We start from the raw sequence: 20,279 nt of genomic DNA, 5'->3' as shown, positions 1-20,279 counted from the left end.
GTTACTCCATCATACAAATAAACATAGAAAACACTGTTTAATTTATATTTTTTTTAACTCTACACTACTAAACATCCATTAACGATCAGACCACAATTAAAATATGCAATATTTGCATAACATAAAGGTTTTTAATTTGTGCATCTTGAAATAGAAAACATGACAGGACAAAACAAGAAGTAAGGACAAAATTTAGCAGCACACATACTCACTGAACACACTCATTATTATAATATTGGCCAAAGAAGCAGTATCACAACAGCATATGTGAACAATATGAAAATAAATGAAAGAAAGGGCCATTTTGATCATATTGAGCCCAGGTTTCTTTATAGGTTACAGAATATTCTTTTTTCTTTGTATTTTTTAGTAAGATACATTCAAACATAAAACTTGTGCCTATTAAAAACTAAAGATAAAGCATAAATTAAGATAGATAGGCTACAGGAAATGCTTCATTTTAAGATAGGCCTCTTCGTATGTAAACATGCCTATTTTGTGGTTTTCAAATGCAATTAAAAATTCAGTAAATGTTTAAAAGTGAAGTGTTTAAGTAATAATAATGAATGTGATGGCTGCAATACCTAACATCGACCGGAGAGGAGCAGTAGTGCGTTGGTGATAATATAAGTAGTAGAAGAAGAAGCTGCTGCCAGTGGAGGCCAACCACCAATAAAAACCACGAAGAAGAAGAAGCTACTGTTGTAGGACAAACTACAGCGGTAAGGTTGAGTTTAGCTGTTTATTGTGCTATTTAAGACGGGTTTTTTTACATTTCAAAATCTATTTTTAAATAAAACCCGACAGATATTTGTTAAAGATATTTAGGTGTACTTTATTCCACAGCTTCACGTGTTTATTCAGCTCCCTGTCCGTGCTAAAGCTGTCAGTTTGTCTTATCTAATGCAGACAGACAGAGATAAATAGACTTATTCAGTTCTCCATGGGAGGGACACCCACTAACAATAGTCGTAGCTTTCTTTAGTGTCACACTGTGTTTCCTTCTGTTTTATTGCTTCACTTGTGTCTGAGTAACTCTCCCTGTCCTCCAACAACTTTCAGTTTCCCAATCTTGGTGAGATTGAAACAAAACTACCTTCAACTTTCAAACAAACCTTTTTCACTGAAACGTGCTGCTTGTGTTCGACAGGTGTCCAATATGTCTGTGGATTGGGTCGGGTATGGATATGCAACCCTCATCACCTCTGGAGGAGTCATTGGTTATGCCAAAGCAGGTGTGTGAATATTAATAATGATTAAATGTTCACCATTTATCCTCCAGATCCTGATTTATTTTTTCTGTAGGTAGTGTCCCCTCTCTGGCAGCCGGTCTTCTCTTTGGTGGTCTCGCAGGTTTTGGTGCCTACCAGATCTCCAATGATCCCAGTAACATCTGGGTTTCACTAGGTAGGTGACCCTCATCACCATTTGTTGCTGTCCTGCAAAAAACCTCACGTTCAGATTAATTCTCAACCAGTAAAGTTAAAGTTGAGAGGTTCACCAAGCTTTGTTCAGCACGGTCCTACACGGTTCTCAACCTTGGGGTCAGGACTCTATTTGGGTTCGCGAGACACTGGGAGGGGGTCGCCAGATGCCTTCAAGAAACTAGGAATATTTTTGGGAAAAAAAAATTCTGCAACTACACCAAACTTGCCATATTTTAGCCTGTTTTCATCACTTTTTCTTGCCATATTTTTGCTCCTTTTAATGCTTTTTGCTACATTGTTTCATTTCTGCCACTTTATCGAATTTCAAAGCCTTTTCTGCTCATTTTTTTTCCACTTTGAACACGCTTATTTTTGCCAATTTAACCACATTCATTATTGTCATGCTTATTTGCCAGTTTAAACTAATTGTTCCATTATTGACACTTTGAACCCTTTATACCACTTTTTCTGTCTGATTTTGGCCGCTCTAAGTTGCAACTTTTAACCAATTTCTGTGGTTTTTAAAATCCCATTTCACTGCCTTTTCCACCATTTTTATTTTTTACTTTTAACCCATTTTATTACGGATTAAACAAGGATTTACATCTTTAACACGACTATGTCCTGGGGCGCAAATAACACCGAACTTCCCGGATAACTGGATATTATTCAGATGAATAAATAAATGTGGTTATCACAGATTCATAGAACAATGGATCATCATTTTGCTGACTTTATTGATGAACCCCAAAATCTCTCCCCTTTATTCCCCCTTATAGATGGTCCCGTATCCACATTACTGTTCTTCAATGTTCATGTCTGTGTTCAACCCACCTTCAGGTACAGTGGGGGTCCCCGCTCTGTGGAACCTTTATTTTGGGGTTCTCAGGCTGAAAAGGTTGAGAACCATTGTTATAGGGCTTCCAATTTTCAGTTGCAAAACATCTCAAATTCTGTTCCAGGGTCTACCCGTTCTCCGCGTCACATCCACATCACGTTACACGGCTCCATTTCCCTGTTTCGAGGACTTTACTGGCTAATAAAATTCCCCGAATCTGGTTTCTGGTAACAAGATGTTAGCAGCAGTGGGAATTCCTGTAGTGTTGATCCTCACCACCTTTACTTTCAGCGACGTCCGGAGCTCTGAGTGCCGTCATGGGGAAGCGCTTCTATGGATCCAGGAAGTTCATGCCAGCTGGTTTGATGGCTGCAGCGAGGTCAGTGATCCGTTTAAGCCTCTAAGCGTCCTCAGTAAAGCTCAGTAATCAATGTGGTCAGTTGGTGGCAACCTGTTTATAGTTACAGCTAAATTGATCCATCTGGGATTTTTACTAGAACGTATCGCCCAATTCTTTCCAAGTATTAAGTCATAAAACTTATTTTGCTTTTAACGATTATGTTTAAATTGTTTTCTCCCTGAATATGATAAAAAAAAATGGTGTTGGGAAATGTTTCATAATTGTCCACAAATGAATAATCCTTCACCCCTTAGATCATGTTTTTAATATGTGACACCTGTTAGTGTGTCTATCAGTAATAGACCCTTTCCGTGGTGTGGTCACGCCCCCCCCTGTGGCAGCCATGCTGGGCGTCTAAATGGCTCACGGAGCACATACAGTATTAGTAAGATTAACTTCTTTTGAAACAATAGTTTCTACTGTGTAGCATAGAGCTGCACAAATCGACATGAAAATGGGTTCTAGGATTCATTTTGACAGGATTCAGCCTGGAAACGTGAGCAAGCACAAAGGAGAGAAGGAAGGAGACTCTACAGTAAACACTAAATTAACTCATTCACTGCCAGCCATTTTCAGAACAGCTACACCCCTCCCTTCCAGCCATTTTAGAGCATTTTTAAAGACCCACAGAATATTTTGTATTATGACCATCTGAAACCAGATATGAAAGAATAGACTCTCTACTTTCATTATAATTATCATTTTTTTAATTCTAACTTGTTTCGTTCTTCCGTAATCAGCAGTTGAATATTGGTAAGTTTCACACAAAATGTCAGTTTTTGAGCAAAAAGCTGAGGAAAAAAAGGCTTTTCCTGAAAAATCTTATCAGTGACTTTAAGCTATTTTTTTTTTTTGCTTTTAGTGACACCTCAACATGTTTCCTTCTATAAACAACACTGAAACCGTGTTTTTTGATGGCAAAATAATAATTTTTTATGGTTCCTTACCGTGTTTTGGCCTTCCTCCAAGTCTCTCCCGCACCACACCATTTTATGCCTCGTCCCTGGCTTCTCCCTCCCCAGCGATAGTGATCATCATGGCTAATCTCTCATTCAAAGGTGCACCGCTGCCACCTACATGGCACCAGTTGGTCACTACATCACAGTACAAGGCTGATATTCATGGAAGAGCTCTGTCACACCCCAGTTGAATAACACAAATGACGTACATATATGTCTCTGGCAGCGGTCGTTTGGATGTGAAATGACGTATATACAGTATGTGTCAATGGCAGTGAATGAGTTAAGGTAGGAAGTAATAGTTATCACACTAATGATTAAACACACATGTAGGAAGTGGAGTATTATATAGATCAATAATTATTGAGCCTTTTTTGTGGCTTTAGCTTGAGTTAGCTTCAGAATTTGTGCCAAGTGTATTATCCTCTTTTGCTTCATCGTCACTATCTAATAAGCAATGTGATGTAATGTACTTTCTACAAGGTAATATTAACATGCAATATTATGCTAGCTTACTTTAGCTTTTATGATTTTATGAGGAAAAAATGGAATTCACTTCCTGAAATGAAAAAATAATTTTTTTAACAAAATCAAGCAGAAATTGCATAATGATGCTGAATATAGCCTCACATACATGTTTTGGGGAAATACCACACATTTACATGCAATTTGTCTCCATAAATGAGTGCTCAGAGTGATGTAATGTCAATTCTCACAAAAAATGTGAAGTAATTTGAGTAAATATCCTTGTCTTATCTATGTATCAGTTCTTGTGCTGCTCGTGAAGCTTTTTCATAATTTCTGACAGACTCGTGTCAGTAGTTAGCTGCATTTCTCAATTACCCTCCATATCGTGTGGGCTTCAGAAGACGTCCAACATGGCAAAAATGGTGACGTCAGGTCTATAGATCAAGGCTTAATAAGTGGATGTACAGTTTAAGATAAATGGTCATAATGTTATGGCTTAAGTGTTTGTCCTTTTTTTCTGTCGTCCCAGTCTGCTGATGATGGGGAAGCTCAGTTTGACGTTGCTGCAGAAACCTGCAGAGTCGTGATGAACATGTGGATCAAACACACGTTTTCATTTCCTCCTCCTGTGTGTTTGGAGCTTCACTCTGTATTCTCTCAAAAGGCAAAACATCTCATCATGATCTGTTTTTAGTGTATAATTGAGACCTAAATACAATGTTGTTTCCATAGAAACGGTCCTCCTGTCGTCTTTTTCAATGACACACCTCAGTCCTGGTATTGTTCATATAAAAGGATTACAAAATGTTTATTTGTTGCATAAACAAAGCAGAGCAAACACAGTTGACGCTACTTTTCATTCCTAAAAACTAAATCCATCTTTAGAGATCCCAGCACGGCCCGTGTATGGTTTGGTCATTGGATTTTCGGTTCAGAAAAGGATATTAAAAAAACACGAAAATTTAGTGGTTACTTTGATTTTTATTTTGAAATTAAAAAATTACGATTGGAAATCGAGGCTTTTTTTTATCAGGGTAAACAAAACTTTAAAAACTGGTTATTTTAATTTTCTGTTTATAAAAGCGGTAATTCTTAGATGACAGACACAAAAAAAAAAAACCCTGTTTTTCATATTATGGGACCGGAAGTTGTCATTTTCAAAGTAAAAGCACGTTAGAGGATGCTGCTGAGTTTAGTTCTGGTTCTGTATTTTCTGAATTTTTTTTTTTTTTTTTTTTTTTTTTTTTTTTAATCTCATATTTTTACTTGTGTAAGTTTTATAAATTCCATACAGCACAATGTCTGTTGTTTTGAAATGTGCTCTATAAATAAAATTGACTTGACGTCAACCTAAAATTTAGAATTAAAAAAAAAAAAAAATCCTTTTCTAAACGAGGAGGAAAATCCAATGACATCAGCATCAACAGATATCACCCACGGATCCATGAGGGATACAGGATTTCCTTGCATACAGTATCGGTACTTATTAATCGTCATGGCAACACGAGCTCCCCCACACCGACGGTGGCGTGTGTCGAGCACATTTCAACGTGATTTCACCCACGTTCATACATTAGATAGATTTACCTTCGCCACGGACACAAAAATGTTTTTGTTTAGGCATTATTTTTGGGGGTATCTGCTGCCCTGAACTACCGGTTCCCACCATACTTGGAGGTCCAGTCCACCCTGCCGTGCACAGGCTGCACTGCTGGGGCTCTGCTCAGGAGATTTCCAGAAGTTCTTCCCAGGGCTGAATAGCTGTTCCCCTTTATCTGGTTCCTGTCCGTCCTCCTCCTCCAGCCGTCGTAATCTACACACATGATAGACAGAAATGTTATTAATTTATACAAGTAAATATGGTAGAAAGCAGGTTGGGGTCAGTTACTTTTTCAATTACAAATACATTATTTACAACAGCATTTCCCACCTGTCCAACACTGCCTTGTTCCTGTGTTTTAGCCTAACTTTGACTGTTGTTTTTATATTGTTTCAGCTTAACTTTTATTGTGGTTTTAAACTATGAAACACTATCAGGTCACAAAAAAAAAGAAAAATCTTCAATTATCCATGTTCAATTACAACTCACTTATAATTATGTTGACCTGCCTTTTTTTCAAATTTAAAATTACAATTATTATTCCCCCCCGAAATAGATTAACTTCTTAATTACTAAAGTTTAATTACAATTACTGAGCCTTTAATAAATATGCCATAAAAAGTAACCTCCTTGTGTTAGCTTTATGTTAGCATCTCTAATGATAAAGGGTCAGTTTGATCCATGTCTTAAATCAGCTGTAAAAACTCTAAAAAATATTTTATCTATCATCTAATTTGTTTCTCATCTCTTGTTACCTTGTTAGGCTTCCTAATCAATGAAAAATATTGGTATTAATATTTTTGGTGTGGACATCTGAGCCTTTTTTCTGTTCGTAAAGCCCAAGATCGGAGCCTAAAGAGAACTGACAGGTGAAAATATTTTAATAATTGCTAACTACGTATACCAATGTGTAAGCCATAGAACTGTAGCATGGATCCTTAGTTTTGCATTCAATTACACTGTAAAAGATAGTTTTTGTAAAAAACAACAGCAACATGTGTTTTTCAATTATAATTATGTCAATTGTAATTACCAATTACGTGATTACAATTATATAATTGACCCCAACCCTGGTAGAAATCAATGCATTTCTTTCATAAGCCAAAATCTTCTAGATTTGGAATGAAAAACCCAAACCGATGGGAATCCTAAAGGGAAGGAGAGTTTAGCGCTGATGAAGTGAGCGTACCGTCACTGGTTTCACCCGGGGGTGGATTGGATATGGGCTTGAGCTTTGCCGATTTTGGCTTTTCTTTTTTATGATCGGGAGAAGAAGAAGAAAGATTGACTGAAAGAGTGAATGAAAGAAGAGCAGAAGTGCCAAAAGGTGAGAAACTTTGAAACAGGAAAGAGTGCAGGTTGACCATAATAAAAGAGCAGATTTCAGTGTAAAAGCCTTACTTGAATGCTGAGCGGGCAGTGGAGCGAGCTGGATTCTCTGACCCACTGAGCCCACCTCCTTCTTTTGGAAAGATGGGATGTATCCACCGGAGAGGTTGTACTTTGTGCTCACAATGTTTCCTATTTAATAAAAAAAAAAGAAGAGGACAATGTCTCCTATAGACTTTTCCAAAGGAACGTTTGTTAGAAATACAGACATTTGGCTATCATGGATACCTTTGGAGAGATCAAGTTTCTCCAGAATTCTCTCTTTAACAACACTTTTCTCTGTCGGACTGTTTGCAGATTTAGAAGAACTCTCTTCTAATCTCACAGCCAGAAATGTGGAAATGAAGGCATGCACGTAGTGGAAGAGAAAAGAGAGGAAAAAGACACAATGAAAGAAACAAGTAAAAGTGTAAAGTGAAAAGACGTGAACATAGTGGGGAACATTTAGAGCTGCAGGTGGATTTTTATTTCATTCTGGTGAACTTGTTTTCTGCAAAACTCGTGGTGTAGCTGGCACTGAACAAATCTAGTTATCTGAGGATCGTAAATGACACCTTTGAATGATTTTGAAGTAACTAGGTATGATGAAATATTTTCAAACTGTACTTATATTTAACAATCATCACAATCAATGAACTAACCATTGTTTCTGACTTAATGTAAAAAACATTTCAACCTTCGATATTGGTGAGTAAATTATCCCCTTTTTCGGAAGGAATACCTTCGATTTATTGATCTATGAAGCCTACGCTTGGTCATCTGTTGTTTTTTTTATTTTGTGATTATGTTCCTTCAGAATATCTTTGCCCTTTTATTTTTAGACCAGGTTTGAAGTAGAATTGCTAAATTGCCATTTGCATGGCTTTTTTATAATTGCAGTGCACCAAGGAAAGCTACGTACACATGAAGTATTCAGGTCACCACCTACGTAAGCACCGTGCATGTTGCTGATGAGGAGGAGGAGTGTGCATGGTGGAAAATCTGACTACAAAGTAGAGGATTGTTTTTAGGTCTGAATAACATTGAACATGCAGCCTAAAGGTGCAAACCTGAACTTCCATGGATCGTCTCTATGTAAAAAAATGTCTATATTGAAAACTGTGGCTGTGTTTGAAATCACATACTAACGTACTACTCATACTAAGTCTGATGTCAAAATAGTAGTAGTATGTTCACATTAGATGAAAATATTGAGTACACAAGAAATATCCAGATGTATACTATATGGGGACATTTTTAAAGTATGTACGGTGGGCACACTAGTCATACTCAACTGCCCCATGATGCATTACGAGCAGAACGTAAAATCGTCCTGGGACCGGCTTCATGCTAAAAATCAAACATCGCCTTTTCAAAATAAAAGCATATCTTCTTGTCTCCCATTCGTTTAACACTTTTCTAAATAGGGCTCTTGCTTTGAAGTTAACCGGAGTTTAGTCAGTAGCATAATGATGGGTCTCCGAAATATCAGAATGAAATGTGTTTCCCCGAGTTTTATGGATCAAATGACCAGATGTTGATATTCTACTTGGTCACTTTCTCACCTAAAATGTTTTCAGAACTTTCAAAGATGGAGAATCAACGGAGATCTTTAGACTCAGTGTGCTTCAGGTTTTTCTCGTAAGTTTGAAATGCATCTTGGGAAACTAGGCAGCATACTTAAGTGGTAATGGTCATCATTGGTCATCATCCTAATCATACTTATAGTATAGAGTAGACAGTATATAGTCATTGAGTTTGTAGTGTATAGTATGGAGTGTGCCATTTCCAACACAGCCTGTATGTCTTTCTTAAAGCTGTTAAGCATCTGTCTATCCCTTCCTTTGTGGTTCCTGCGTTGTATAGAAAGCTCAATCTAACATGGAAAATCTTTTTGTTATGCATGAGCAGTTCATACCTGCGTTGGTCCTGCACACAGCCACCCCTCCTCCGATGGGACCAAGTGGTTTATTCACTGCATTTGAGTTCTCCCACAGGTCCCTCAGCGTCATACCACTCAGCTCCTTATCTCCTGAGGAAGTTTGATTCTTGCCAATCAAGCCTAAAACCAACATAAAGAGGAAACTTCTGTCATTTAAAAAGACAGTAACACTTTACTTGAAGTTTTATACATAAGACTGACATTACGCTGTCATTATTATGACATGATACCTGTCATTAGCATGAATAAGGTGTCATGAAGGCTGTCATTAAGTGTCGTTCATTACCCTAACCCCAAAAGATCCCTTCACCTAAACCAAAAAACACTAACATAGCTCCAAAGGTGTCATAGTTTAGCAAACAACACTTAATGACAGCCTTCATGACACTTTATCCATGCTAATGACAGATAATGTCAGCCTTATGTATAAAACTTCAAGTAAAGTGTTACCAAAGAACTCTATTAATGGTATAAAGAGATGATTATGTTGAAAGTTCTCACCTGGCAGGTATCTGGACTGACTCAGGTAGTGCTGCCGTGCTGCAGTTCCTGGGAGGTTGGAATCCATTTGGCCTGAAGTCTTAACATTGTTGGGTAATTTGGTGACTGTGCTGAAGGAATACAGAGGTTTCTGCTCTTTGGGTCTGTGGAAGGAGTTTCACACTTTAGTGAATGCATTTATTTATTGTCTTTTAAAAGCATAAACTGGATCAGAAGCAGGTGCTTACAGTGTGCTTTGGTCCTTGTTGCTCTCCTCCACATCGCCATTCCCCAGGCTTGGTTTTTTAGAGTTGGACGCAGCGTTTTCAGACACGTCCGATTCCTCCCAGCTATCACAAGTCTTCGCCACAGTCTGACCCCAGCGACGGCGCCCGTTCTTCAGCGTCCCCATTCCTCCGTTCTTCTGACTGCTCTGTAGTGCTGGCTTCTAAAAAAGAAAACACGAACATTGTTGACCTGAATGTTTCCTTCATACGACCTTCCTTGCTTTCTATCAAGCCACTCACCGTGTGGACAGGAGCTGCTGGTTTACTGTCAGCTTGAGGCAGAGGGATCTGCTGGAGAGGATGATGGCTTCTGTGGGAGGATGTGGATGCTTTGGATTCCGAGGAGGACTGCTGGGGTTCAACTCTGCACTCAGAGACCTGTCTGTGTGAAAGAGGCCTGCTCGGAGCCTTCTTCACCTCCTGGCTCTGGGGGCGTGGTCCTAAGGTTTGACCAACCTGGAAATACGAGTAACGCAACGCCTGGACAAAGGTAAGAATACATTTGATGAATGAAATCCAGAGGTGTAAAGAGTACTGATATATCCTACTCAAGTACAGAGTTCCCACACTTTTTTCACACTGATTTTTCAGAACTTTGCCAAAATATTTTACCAAATTTCCATGACTTAGTTTTGAACCTCTAAGATCTATTCAAGACCATTAGAGCACAAAAACGTGTCACAGGGAATGCAAGTTGTGTCCCTCACTTATCCATCATATAGCATTGTGCCTTTGACACCCGTTTTGCCATATTTGATTAAAATAAGCTATATTTCCAAAACAGTTAAATTATTCCATGACTTCTAAAGACTGGAAAAATGTTTTTTTCAAATTCAATAACTCTTCCAGGAATTTCATGACCGTGGTGGAAGTGGAAGAAGTCATAAAATACTCATGTACAAGTTAAAAGTAGCTCAATTAAATAGTACTTCTAATACACTCAAAAGTACAAGTACCCATGAAAGCATCTCAATTACAGTAACGTGAGTAATTAATAATGTAATCCATTACTTTCACCTCTGTGGTTTTTCAAACATGGACTTGCTGATGGATGAAGGTCGTTCCTACCTGGACAGCAGGGTCTTTTTTGGGGTCCCACTGCATCAGGTCTCTCATCAGGGCGATGGCCTCGTTGCTGGCGTTAGGAATGAGCGTCTTTAGATGGGTAGGCACGCACTGAGGGAAGCGGAAGTTCATAGCAGATGCTAGCTGGTAGCCCTCGGGCCAATCCGTCTAATGAGAAAACGAAGTAAAAGAATTAGGGTGGCAAAGAGTTGCCCTAAATTAATCGGAAATTGGGAGTCATTTTAAAACATTAGCATATCCAAGTGTAAATGATTAAAAATTAATACAATTTCAACTTTCCATGGGAATTAATGGAAAATTTTCAAAATAGATGGTTGGCCTTCAACAGGGATGTTAAATATAGTTGTAAAAATATATTTTAGCATCATCTAAAATATCTGCATCAGTTATTTAAAAGTTGCTCCCAATTTCTTGTTAATTCCAATAAAGAATTCCCATGAAAAGATATATTTTTGACTATTCTCAAAACTTAAGTTGGCAGGAAATTTACCAGAATATTCCCGTACCAAAACAATTATTATTTTTTACATTCAATGGTTTGATTATAATGGTGTGGTAAATGTGTTCATTTTTTAAAACTACAATAGCGATGTGTGTAAAGGTAATCAAGAGGTTAAACACTATGATTTGAACAAAAAGCTAAACACCACTTGTATACAATAACTTCAAATCTTTGCACAAGTTTGAAAACTGTTCCCTGTGATTATTCAATAGGAATAATCACTGAAGAATCAAGGTCAGACTCAGCGTTTCCTCCTTTTGGCTCACCTTTTTCACAGTTCCCAGAACTTGGCAGATCTTAAAGATCTCATCCACCTCGCTATTTCCTGGGAAAAGAGGTCTGAGTGTGTAGAGTTCAGCCATGATGCAACCCACCGCCCACAGATCAATAGGAGAGCTGTAGGTGGATGACCTGAGCAGGACCTCTGGAGCTCGGTACCTTGATTTAAAGAATGCACAGCACTGGAATAAACTATGAAAAACTGTAGGAGGGAAAGTGAGTAATATGATGACGTTCTCACCATCTGGTAGATACATAGTCTGTGTAAGGAGGTTTGGAGCGGATCTCTCTGGCCAATCCGAAGTCTGCTATTTTGACCAGCTCAGGGCCCATGCACAACAAATTCTCAGGCTTCATATCTCGATGGAAAAACCCTGCGAGAGATTCACTTTATTACGCTCATTTTTTTTTGCATAATCGCAGTAATTTCAAAGGACCTTGAGCACGAGTTACGAATAAACACATGCAAGCCTACAGAAGTCAACGACTACGCTCTATTCTAGTGGTTCCCAATATTTTTTTGTCCCATGTACCCCTTCTTCATATCATAAGTACCCTCACCATAATTTCCTCACTAATGTTATCCGCTTTTTTCTTTCATCTGCGATTACACCTCCGATTTTCACTAATAAGCTATCAAAACGTACAGAAAGTTCCCAAGATTTTTAAACTATTTCAGTTTTTACACTTTTTTTTTTAAACTGCATTTACTTTTCAGCTCTGATCCCATTTTTAGAGTGGGTAGCTTGTTAAGCAAGAGTGGAGCTGCTCCACTTTTTTGCAAACAAATTACAAACCATTCAACCTTTAACATGTTAAGCTAATATGTTCAACCCATTTCAACCTCTTTAACCCTTTCAACCTATTGCTAATGTTAAGCTATTGCTAGGTTAATGCTGTCAGTGCCCAATCTTTTCACGGACCAGATCCTTTCAACACATGCGCGAAACGCGTCTCCAATCCGGTCGGCCTATTTTACGGCAGTTTGTGTACTATTTGAAAGGTTGAAAACCTGCTGTTTAAAAAGAAGTAGAAATTTATGTTTTGAGTGAATTCCTATTTATTTTGGTTTTATCTTATTTTCTGTTTGATTTTTGATTGCCAATGTTGTGTATTGTATTTTTATCTGTTTTTGTTTTTTTAATTAACAACTAAAAACACCACAAATTTAAATGTGTACTATTCAAATATTTAACAAACATTGTTATTGTTATTCAAATATCACGTCCCAGCAGTGTCGTAAGGATTGTGTGAAGGAAGTGACGTATTCTAAATGCATGCGTTGAAAGGATCCGGTCCATGACACTGACAAATGCTATTGCTAGGCTAATGCTAAGATGATTCTATTGATAGGTGAATGCTAATGCTAGGTTAATGCTACTGCTAGGTAATTGCTATTGCTAGGCTAATGTTAACTCTAGGTCATTGCTAACAATAGGCTAATGCTCACTAATGCGAGGCTAATGCTATGTTAAAGTTATGTTAATGCTAATACTATGCTAATGCAGTGTGACGAGGGCCAGCACTTGCATCCTCACTTGCATTTTCCTAAGGAAATCTAAATATTCTAGTTTCAAAAGCTGAAGGCTTAATCTAGAAATTCCAAACAGTAAGTGGAATTTAAAGTGGATTTTATTTATTTTTTTTAAATACCAATGCAATTAGTTCAATATTAAGTAAATCCGGCCTCCTCTGTAAAATGTAGTTAATTATATTCTCCTATTGTTAGAAATGTGATCAAAGTGACTTTACAGCATAAAATACAATACAATACAAGACAATATAGTATTTCAATGAGCAATAGATTGTCTGTGGTGAATTTGTCAAAAAAAAAAAAAAAAGCCTACAAAGGAACTCGGAATATTTGCCAATTATTTTTAAATTAATTGTTCAATCTTCCCGAGTAGCCCTGCAATGTGCTCCTGTACCCCTGTTTGGGAACCACTGCTCTATCCAAAGATCACACTGACAGAGCAAAATAAATCAGCTTTGACGGCATCCATGCGTGAGTACACAGGAAAAGCTGCTTACCGTGCTTATGCACAAAAGCCAAACCAGAAAGCACTTGAAAGACGATGTTCCTAATTTCATTCTCTGAGAACATCTTGTTTTCTCTACCAGCAGCCCAAAGGAATGAAGAGAAAGAAAGGAAGGAAGCGTGTTAAAAGAAAGAAAAGAAGTGCAATAGTGGATGCGTGGATGTCCTGTTTGTATCTACTTTTGAGCAGCAGTCAATCCTGATTCCACATGACCAAAACTGAATACATCTCTCCATTTTCAACCTGTTTTAAATGCAAAGCTAAAGGGAATCCATATATCCATCTGTTACACAAATGTACTGCAGGGCAGAGTTGGAAACCCGCTGTCAAAAGCCAGTGAGGAAAGGTTCACATACTTTAAGAAGTCATCCAGAACCTACTTAGACTTTCAGATTCAAACGCATCCGATGGAAACTTGTCCATTTTGTGGCCAATTCTTTCTTTTTTTTTTTTCTGGATGAATCTTGCAGCAGAAAAACCAGTGAAAGGTCACGAGAAAACAACCTACCATGTTGTGAATGAACGACAGGCCTTGTAAAATCTGAAAGCTTATGTTTCTTATCACTGATTCTGGGAATAACCTTTTTCTGTGAACATAAAATCAATATAACTCTCGTGAGCCACGAACCAGAGTTACTGCACTTCAAAAAAAAAAAAAAAGGATTAAATCAACTTTTATCACAAAGGGGGCCATAAAATTCTCATTATCAAATTTTAGGGCCACATTATCAACATTTATGTTAGTATTTTGAATAATAACTGATTGTGTACATTTTACAGTCCATTGGTGTAGTTTCCTTGGGTTTTTTACTTGTCATTTTGTGTATTTCTGTTGTAATGTTTTGTTTTGGGATTTATTTTTTTCCTGGTCATTTTGTTATTTTTCATATTTCTTTTATTGTATTGTGTATTTTCTGTCTTTTTCTGTATTTTGTGGTCATTTTCTATGGTTTTCTCTCATTTTTATGTGTTGTTATTTTGTGTTTATTATGGTGTTTGTGAGTAATTTGGTTAATTTTTGTTGTCATAGTCTGTTTTTGAAGTCATTTTGTGCAACTTATTGTTTTGTATGGTTTTCTATCATTGTGTGTAGTTTTGTTGTCGTATTTAGTTTTTTAATGTCATTTTTGTGTATCTTAGTTGTTGTTTTGTACGTTTTTCCTATCATGTTTGAGTTTTTGTAATTTTGAGTATTCTTTTTATCATTTTGTGAATTTAATTGTCACAATGTGTTTTTTGGAATAATTTTGTGTACTTTTATTGTCATTTTGTGTATTTTTCTTTCATTTTGTGTGGCATGGACTCTATTATTACAGCTTCTGTGGCTGTACTGGTTTACTCTCAGTGATGTAACATCCTGAAGAGTTTTCCCAGGAGATCATTGCCACAGTCATCTGCCTCTGTTGGCTTCCCTTTGTGCATCCTAGTGCCTAAGGGAACCTGCAGGGCTTTCCTTTGTTAGTGACACATATACAGTATAGCCAATATGTTACCAAAAACATGATTTCTTTTAGACAATGTCCAGTTTTAAGGTTTAGATTCCCATTACAAAATACAGGATTATATCAAACACCCTTACCTGTCTTTCATGAGCTGGTATAGGTTCTCCTCATGTACTCAAAGACAAAATACAGGTGATCGTTTTCTCTGATGACCTCCTTCAGTTTCACCACGTTGGCATGGTTCAGCTTCTTCAGAGACTGAAAGGATGTTTAGAGATGAATGGTTATTGATCTACAAATATGTTATCATGCAACTAAAATCAGACATGAGCAACTGGCGATCGCAAGGCCACAAGCGGCCCTTGGATTAATATTGTGCTTCCCCTATTAGAGTAAAGGTACAAAATGATGCCAAAAACATACAAATTGATAAAAACATGCACACAATTCTAACAAAACTACACAAATTACAAAATAACAGAAACATGCACAAAATGACTCCAAAAATGACACAAACATGCATAGTATGGCTCCAAAAATACACAAAATGACAGAAACATGCACAAAATGACAGAAACATGCACAAAATGACAACAAAACGACACAAAATGACAACTAAAATAAACAATTTAAAAAATCTAAATTACTCTAGAAATATCAAATATTATTTAAAAAATACAAAAATAAAAATATAAAAACAACAAACACACAAAATTAGATACAGAGCAACTACAGACGTATACAGACAAAATGAATCACACAAAGCAACAAAAATACACATAATGACTCCAAAAACTAAACAACTAAAATGATCAAAATTACTCTAGGAACATCAAATTATATTCCAAAAAATACAAAAATAAACAAAATAATGACAAAAACACACACAATTAGGACTAATATACAGAAAATGTACATTAAATACACATAATAACTCCAAAACCACACAAAATAGCATCAAAATTCAAGAAAACCAAAATAAAAACACAAAATGAGAAATAAAACAATTACACAAATGTACAAAATGACTCCAAAAACACACAAAAATGGCAACAAAAGTAAAGAAAACAACAAAAACACACAAGTACATTATTATTTTGTGTATTAATGCTCAGATTGGTCATTATTCTAAATGCTGAAATGAATGTTGAGTAATGCTGTGTTAAAGTTGCCCGCTCTGTACTCCAGGCTGCTAGCTGCTACTATAGAGTTTATACATAAACGTTAACCTTCTTACCTTCACCTCTCTCAAATTCATGCATTCCTCCCAGGAATAGAATTTCCTCTTCATCCTGTAAAAAAGTACAAGACATTTTACACATACTGACTGTATATAGGCTACAGGATTCCTGCCAGTTTAGAGTGGAGGCATGATCTTTGCAAATCTCCCATACAGAGGCTCCATTAATAATTCAGCTCTTTTGACACGTCTCCACTGTCAGTTTATCAGCGGAGGAAAAACCAACAAAAGGTGATAACTTTAACCCTCCAAAGCCAAATGTAGCACGTTTGGATGCATATAGTCTTTGACACGACGACCAACCGAATATGAATATGAAAAATATGAATGGAAGGAAGCCAGGCATACGTACAGTTATCTACGTGGGTATCTGTTTATTTATTTATTTAGGTATTATTTTATAAGGATATTATAGGATTTACAATAACAGATGATGTTATATGTTAATGTTCCAGAGTTTACGGGTTAGTTGTAAATTATTATTGGATTTTAAAGCAATGGTTTGCCAGTCATGGGTCAGACCCAAACATAGGAAATAATCGACCCATTTTTCAGTGAGTGGAAAATGTTTGCACCAGGAAAAAAAAAGGGAAAGATGTGATTTTATTTCAAAGCTAATTCATGTACACTGCCAAATATACGCATAGTAGTGATAATAATTTGGGATTTATTTCATTAAGTGCAACACTTTAGCAATTTTTTTCTTTACCAATTTATCCTGCATTTATTTTAGGAACAAATGTGGCCAAATGTGGCCAAAAAATAAAATACATCTTTAGGTTTTCTTGGTTTATTCCAATCGCCTACTAACTTGACGTCCACTCGTGATCGTATTCAAGCTTTACGTTCCGGGTATCCCCTACGATGTGATTTTGATCCCCTACGATGTGATTTTTACCCCATATGCTGGGTTTGATCCCTTACGATGTGATTTTGATCCCCTATGATGTGATTTTTATCCCATAGGCTGTGGTTTTGATCCCTTACGATGTGATTTTGATCCCCTACGTGTGATTTTGACACCCTACGCTGTGATTTTGACCCCCTATGCTGTGATGTCGCCCTGTGTGTGTTTCCAATGGCTGCAAGCACAGCACAAACCAAGCGTAGGGGGGATTTCTATTGTTTTAAACTTTTTTTAATCGATACCGTAGTAATAAGTGTGTGCACATTTGGACACAAAAGGCAATATTGCCTATATTGATGTATATTAAAAGCATTATTTTGTGTCAAAATACTCGTTTTAAAAGTGGCTGTTTTTGCTACTTATCAAACAGCGTTAAACGCACAGTTAGATGGATTGCTGAGTGCTTCTTAACCCAGACCTTCCCCTAAACAAGCCACACTATAGAACTCACTCACACGTGCTGTCCCAAAACTGGAACATATTGTGCAGCTGTTTGTTAATAAATGTGCCTGTGTGGCTTTTTGTATCAGCAAATTCAACCTAGAATTGTCTTTCTGATAAGACTTTATTTGAAGTAAAATTATCAAGATTCATGAGGAAAAATATCGAATTTTGGTTCATATCGCCCAACCCTAGTCTATACAGTGTCTGTGAGTATTTTAGTGGAGGACCTATACCAAGCATGAGTAACTCTCTAACTACATTCATCGTGACTCTTTGGCTTTAAAGTAAGGCTGGAACAAAGTAATAAAAAAAACTTAAGTTATAAATTTGACCCTCAGAGAGTTATACATTTCAAAATGTTCTATTGTTACAGGGCAAATGAATTAGGTATTGAGGCTCATTTCTTAGCAAGGAAGCATAAAATAATACATAATGTAAATTAGACAGTACGTCACTGTGTGTGTATGCTTGTATTTCTGATTTGATTTAGCTCTCTCACTCTGGGACTATATAACATAAACCTTTAGGATCATTTCTTGACCGTCTGCACCCAGCTTCAGTCGTCTCGTTCTCACCAGCAACCTGACACACACACACACACACGCACGCACACACACACAGCTTCTACTTTCACTGCTTCATTTCACCGTCACTATGAGGATAGTCTTTCGTGGTAACCAGCTGAACAGGCGGGTGGAGCCGCCTCCCTGGTTTCTCATGTATAATTGAAGTCATTGCTGCCACGCTGCAGTGACAAAGCGTTGTGACTCACTTTGTTTGCCCTGGTGATGAGTGCGGGAAGGTAAACCCCAAAAAAAAACAATATAATTGCACTGTAAACCCATAAAATAAATTAAAAAAAAATGTATTTGTACAAGTTTTAGTGACAAAAGACAACGTTTCACAACTACAATAATTCAGATTTCTTAAAAAAATCAGAAATGTGGCTTGTTATAATAACCTATTACGTCACCTGTGTCAAACTCAGGACCGGGGGGCTTAATCCAGCCATTTAGAGCATCCAATTCGGCCCGTTAGAGAAAGTATGAATGAATCTATGTATGAATTACTAAATATTTTAGTTGTTGATGTCTCAGCCCCCCCAAATACACAAATATAATGAAAAGTCCACAGCTTTCCAATGCATATACACATGATGGCAGTCATTTTATTTGCAAGTGGTGAAGGAACTCAACATTTTCAAAATATGCAATTTTCCTCAAATTGTTCCACAAGATTCCCTAAATTAATCTGTCCACTTGTAGTTTGGATAGTGTCTGTGATTTTACATATTTATATTGTTATTACACAAGAATGCCAACTGGATTGCCATGATGTTGATGTTGTTCATATTTCGAGTCTAAACCTGTGGCCCATTTGCGATCAAAGTGGTCCATATTTGGCACCTGAACTTCATCCTGAATTGAGCTGCATTATATCCCAAAACATTTGTATATTTGTCATAAATCTCACCTTTTGATGGCCACAAGTTCTCCAGACTCGTTGCTTCTCCCCATCAGCACACTCCCGTAGGTGCCAATCACCCAGCTGTTTCAGGGTCCGTGTAGCGATTCATTACCCTTCCTTACGAGTGACACGAGTTGAAGAAAAGCAGTGGAAATTCATTGATCGGGGGGGGGTCTTCTTTAGCACCAGTAATCATTAACCTCAGAAAGGATCTTCACTGAGTCAATATATCCTCAAGATCTCCTCCTCAGGAAGTTCACAGCTCATCTTGAGACTGATCCAATGAGGGAAAGTTCAGCTATTGTTAAGGGTTTAAACCTGCTACAAAACAAAGAAAGAAAAGAAACACGTGCACAAGATCAGAGGAGATCCACAGAACAGGACCCCAGCTGTGTGAAAGCAAAGACTATAAGGCCTGAACAGTGTAGGGTCTAGGAACAACAGTAGGGACACCATAATAATCGAGGACAAGAGACTAAAAATGTGTCCAAACCATCATATCTATATGACATGGACTGAAAATCTAATATTTACATGATTAGGCCCGGGATGACGACAAAAAATACGTTGATGCATAATATGCACGCCGGTGTGTTGTCCCGACCAAAACAAAGATGGCGACGCCGAAGAATAACTAGCCTGAGTGGCTTCCTCGAGTTTCAAAAGTGCAAGACAGTGAAGACACGCACTCGTTCGTCGAAGGTAGCTGTTCCCGTAACCCTCGTCCTTTATCCCGGGTGTGACCGGACGGCAGCAGCAGCAGCGCGCATGCACCCACACATTTTTTGTTGGAAAAGCACTTTCTGTATTAGCGTTTGGAATTTTGAGTTTCAGAAAAATGTGAGTGGCAGAGTGTACATGCCACTGCCTTTTTATTTTTATTGAATGCTACATCTGACTCTGAATGCATTATTTTGTACTTTTATATTCTTACTTGAATTTTATTTTGGAATTTTGAGTTGAATAGCAATAAACATATATTGCAATGTTAAGGAATTCATGTTTTTTTTTTTTTTTTCATTTTAGATCAACATTACTTTTAGTCAATTTAATGGGGAGATAATCGAATCAAACTGGAAAAAAATAATCGTTTATCCTGCCCTA

The 20,279-nt window shown here is 37.3% G+C and overlaps 2 protein-coding genes across 3 annotated transcripts; one reads left to right on the top strand and one right to left on the bottom strand.

Moving 5' to 3' along the window:
- The first annotated feature begins 601 nt into the window (after positions 1-601).
- Positions 602-4,827, top strand: tmem14ca (transmembrane protein 14Ca). 2 transcript variants are annotated; one of them, XM_028434610.1, is made up of 6 exons: positions 667-722; positions 1,063-1,075; positions 1,151-1,235; positions 1,306-1,407; positions 2,557-2,644; positions 4,622-4,827. In XM_028434610.1, the coding sequence occupies exons 3-6, from the start codon at positions 1,160-1,162 to the stop codon at positions 4,677-4,679; spliced, it is 324 nt and encodes a 107-aa protein (XP_028290411.1). In that variant the 5' UTR covers positions 667-722; positions 1,063-1,075; positions 1,151-1,159; the 3' UTR covers positions 4,680-4,827. The 2 variants fall into 2 exon arrangements, with proteins under 2 accessions (XP_028290410.1, XP_028290411.1); XM_028434609.1 differs by lacking the exon at positions 1,063-1,075 and having other exon boundaries at positions 602-722.
- Positions 4,828-4,912: 85 nt separating this feature from the next.
- Positions 4,913-19,284, bottom strand: mak (male germ cell-associated kinase). The gene is given in 18 exon segments (XM_028434606.1): positions 4,913-5,905; positions 6,882-6,980; positions 7,094-7,213; positions 7,310-7,396; positions 8,979-9,122; positions 9,504-9,646; positions 9,731-9,930; positions 10,010-10,249; positions 10,838-11,002; positions 11,624-11,795; positions 11,878-12,010; positions 13,668-13,750; positions 15,255-15,285; positions 15,288-15,375; positions 16,355-16,409; positions 19,182-19,246; positions 19,248-19,268; positions 19,270-19,284. Coding segments are annotated over 18 exon segments (2,022 nt in total). The 3' UTR covers positions 4,913-5,744.
- Positions 19,285-20,279: the final 995 nt, after the last annotated feature.

This window comes from Gouania willdenowi, chromosome 20, assembly GCF_900634775.1.
Source record: "Gouania willdenowi chromosome 20, fGouWil2.1, whole genome shotgun sequence".
Taxonomy (NCBI): domain Eukaryota; kingdom Metazoa; phylum Chordata; class Actinopteri; order Blenniiformes; family Gobiesocidae; genus Gouania; species Gouania willdenowi.
Note: the sequence above shows the minus strand (reverse complement) of the source record. Positions and strands in the feature narration are given on the sequence as shown.

Coding starts and splice junctions, on each gene's coding strand:
- tmem14ca (XM_028434609.1), top strand. CDS start 1,160: ATGTCTGTGGATTGGGTCGGGTATGGATATGCAACCCTCATCACCTCT. Junction 1,408..2,556: donor TAACATCTGGGTTTCACTAG/GTAGGTGACCCT, acceptor CTTTACTTTCAG/CGACGTCCGGAGCTCTGAGT. Junction 2,645..4,621: donor GGTTTGATGGCTGCAGCGAG/GTCAGTGATCCG, acceptor CTGTCGTCCCAG/TCTGCTGATGATGGGGAAGC.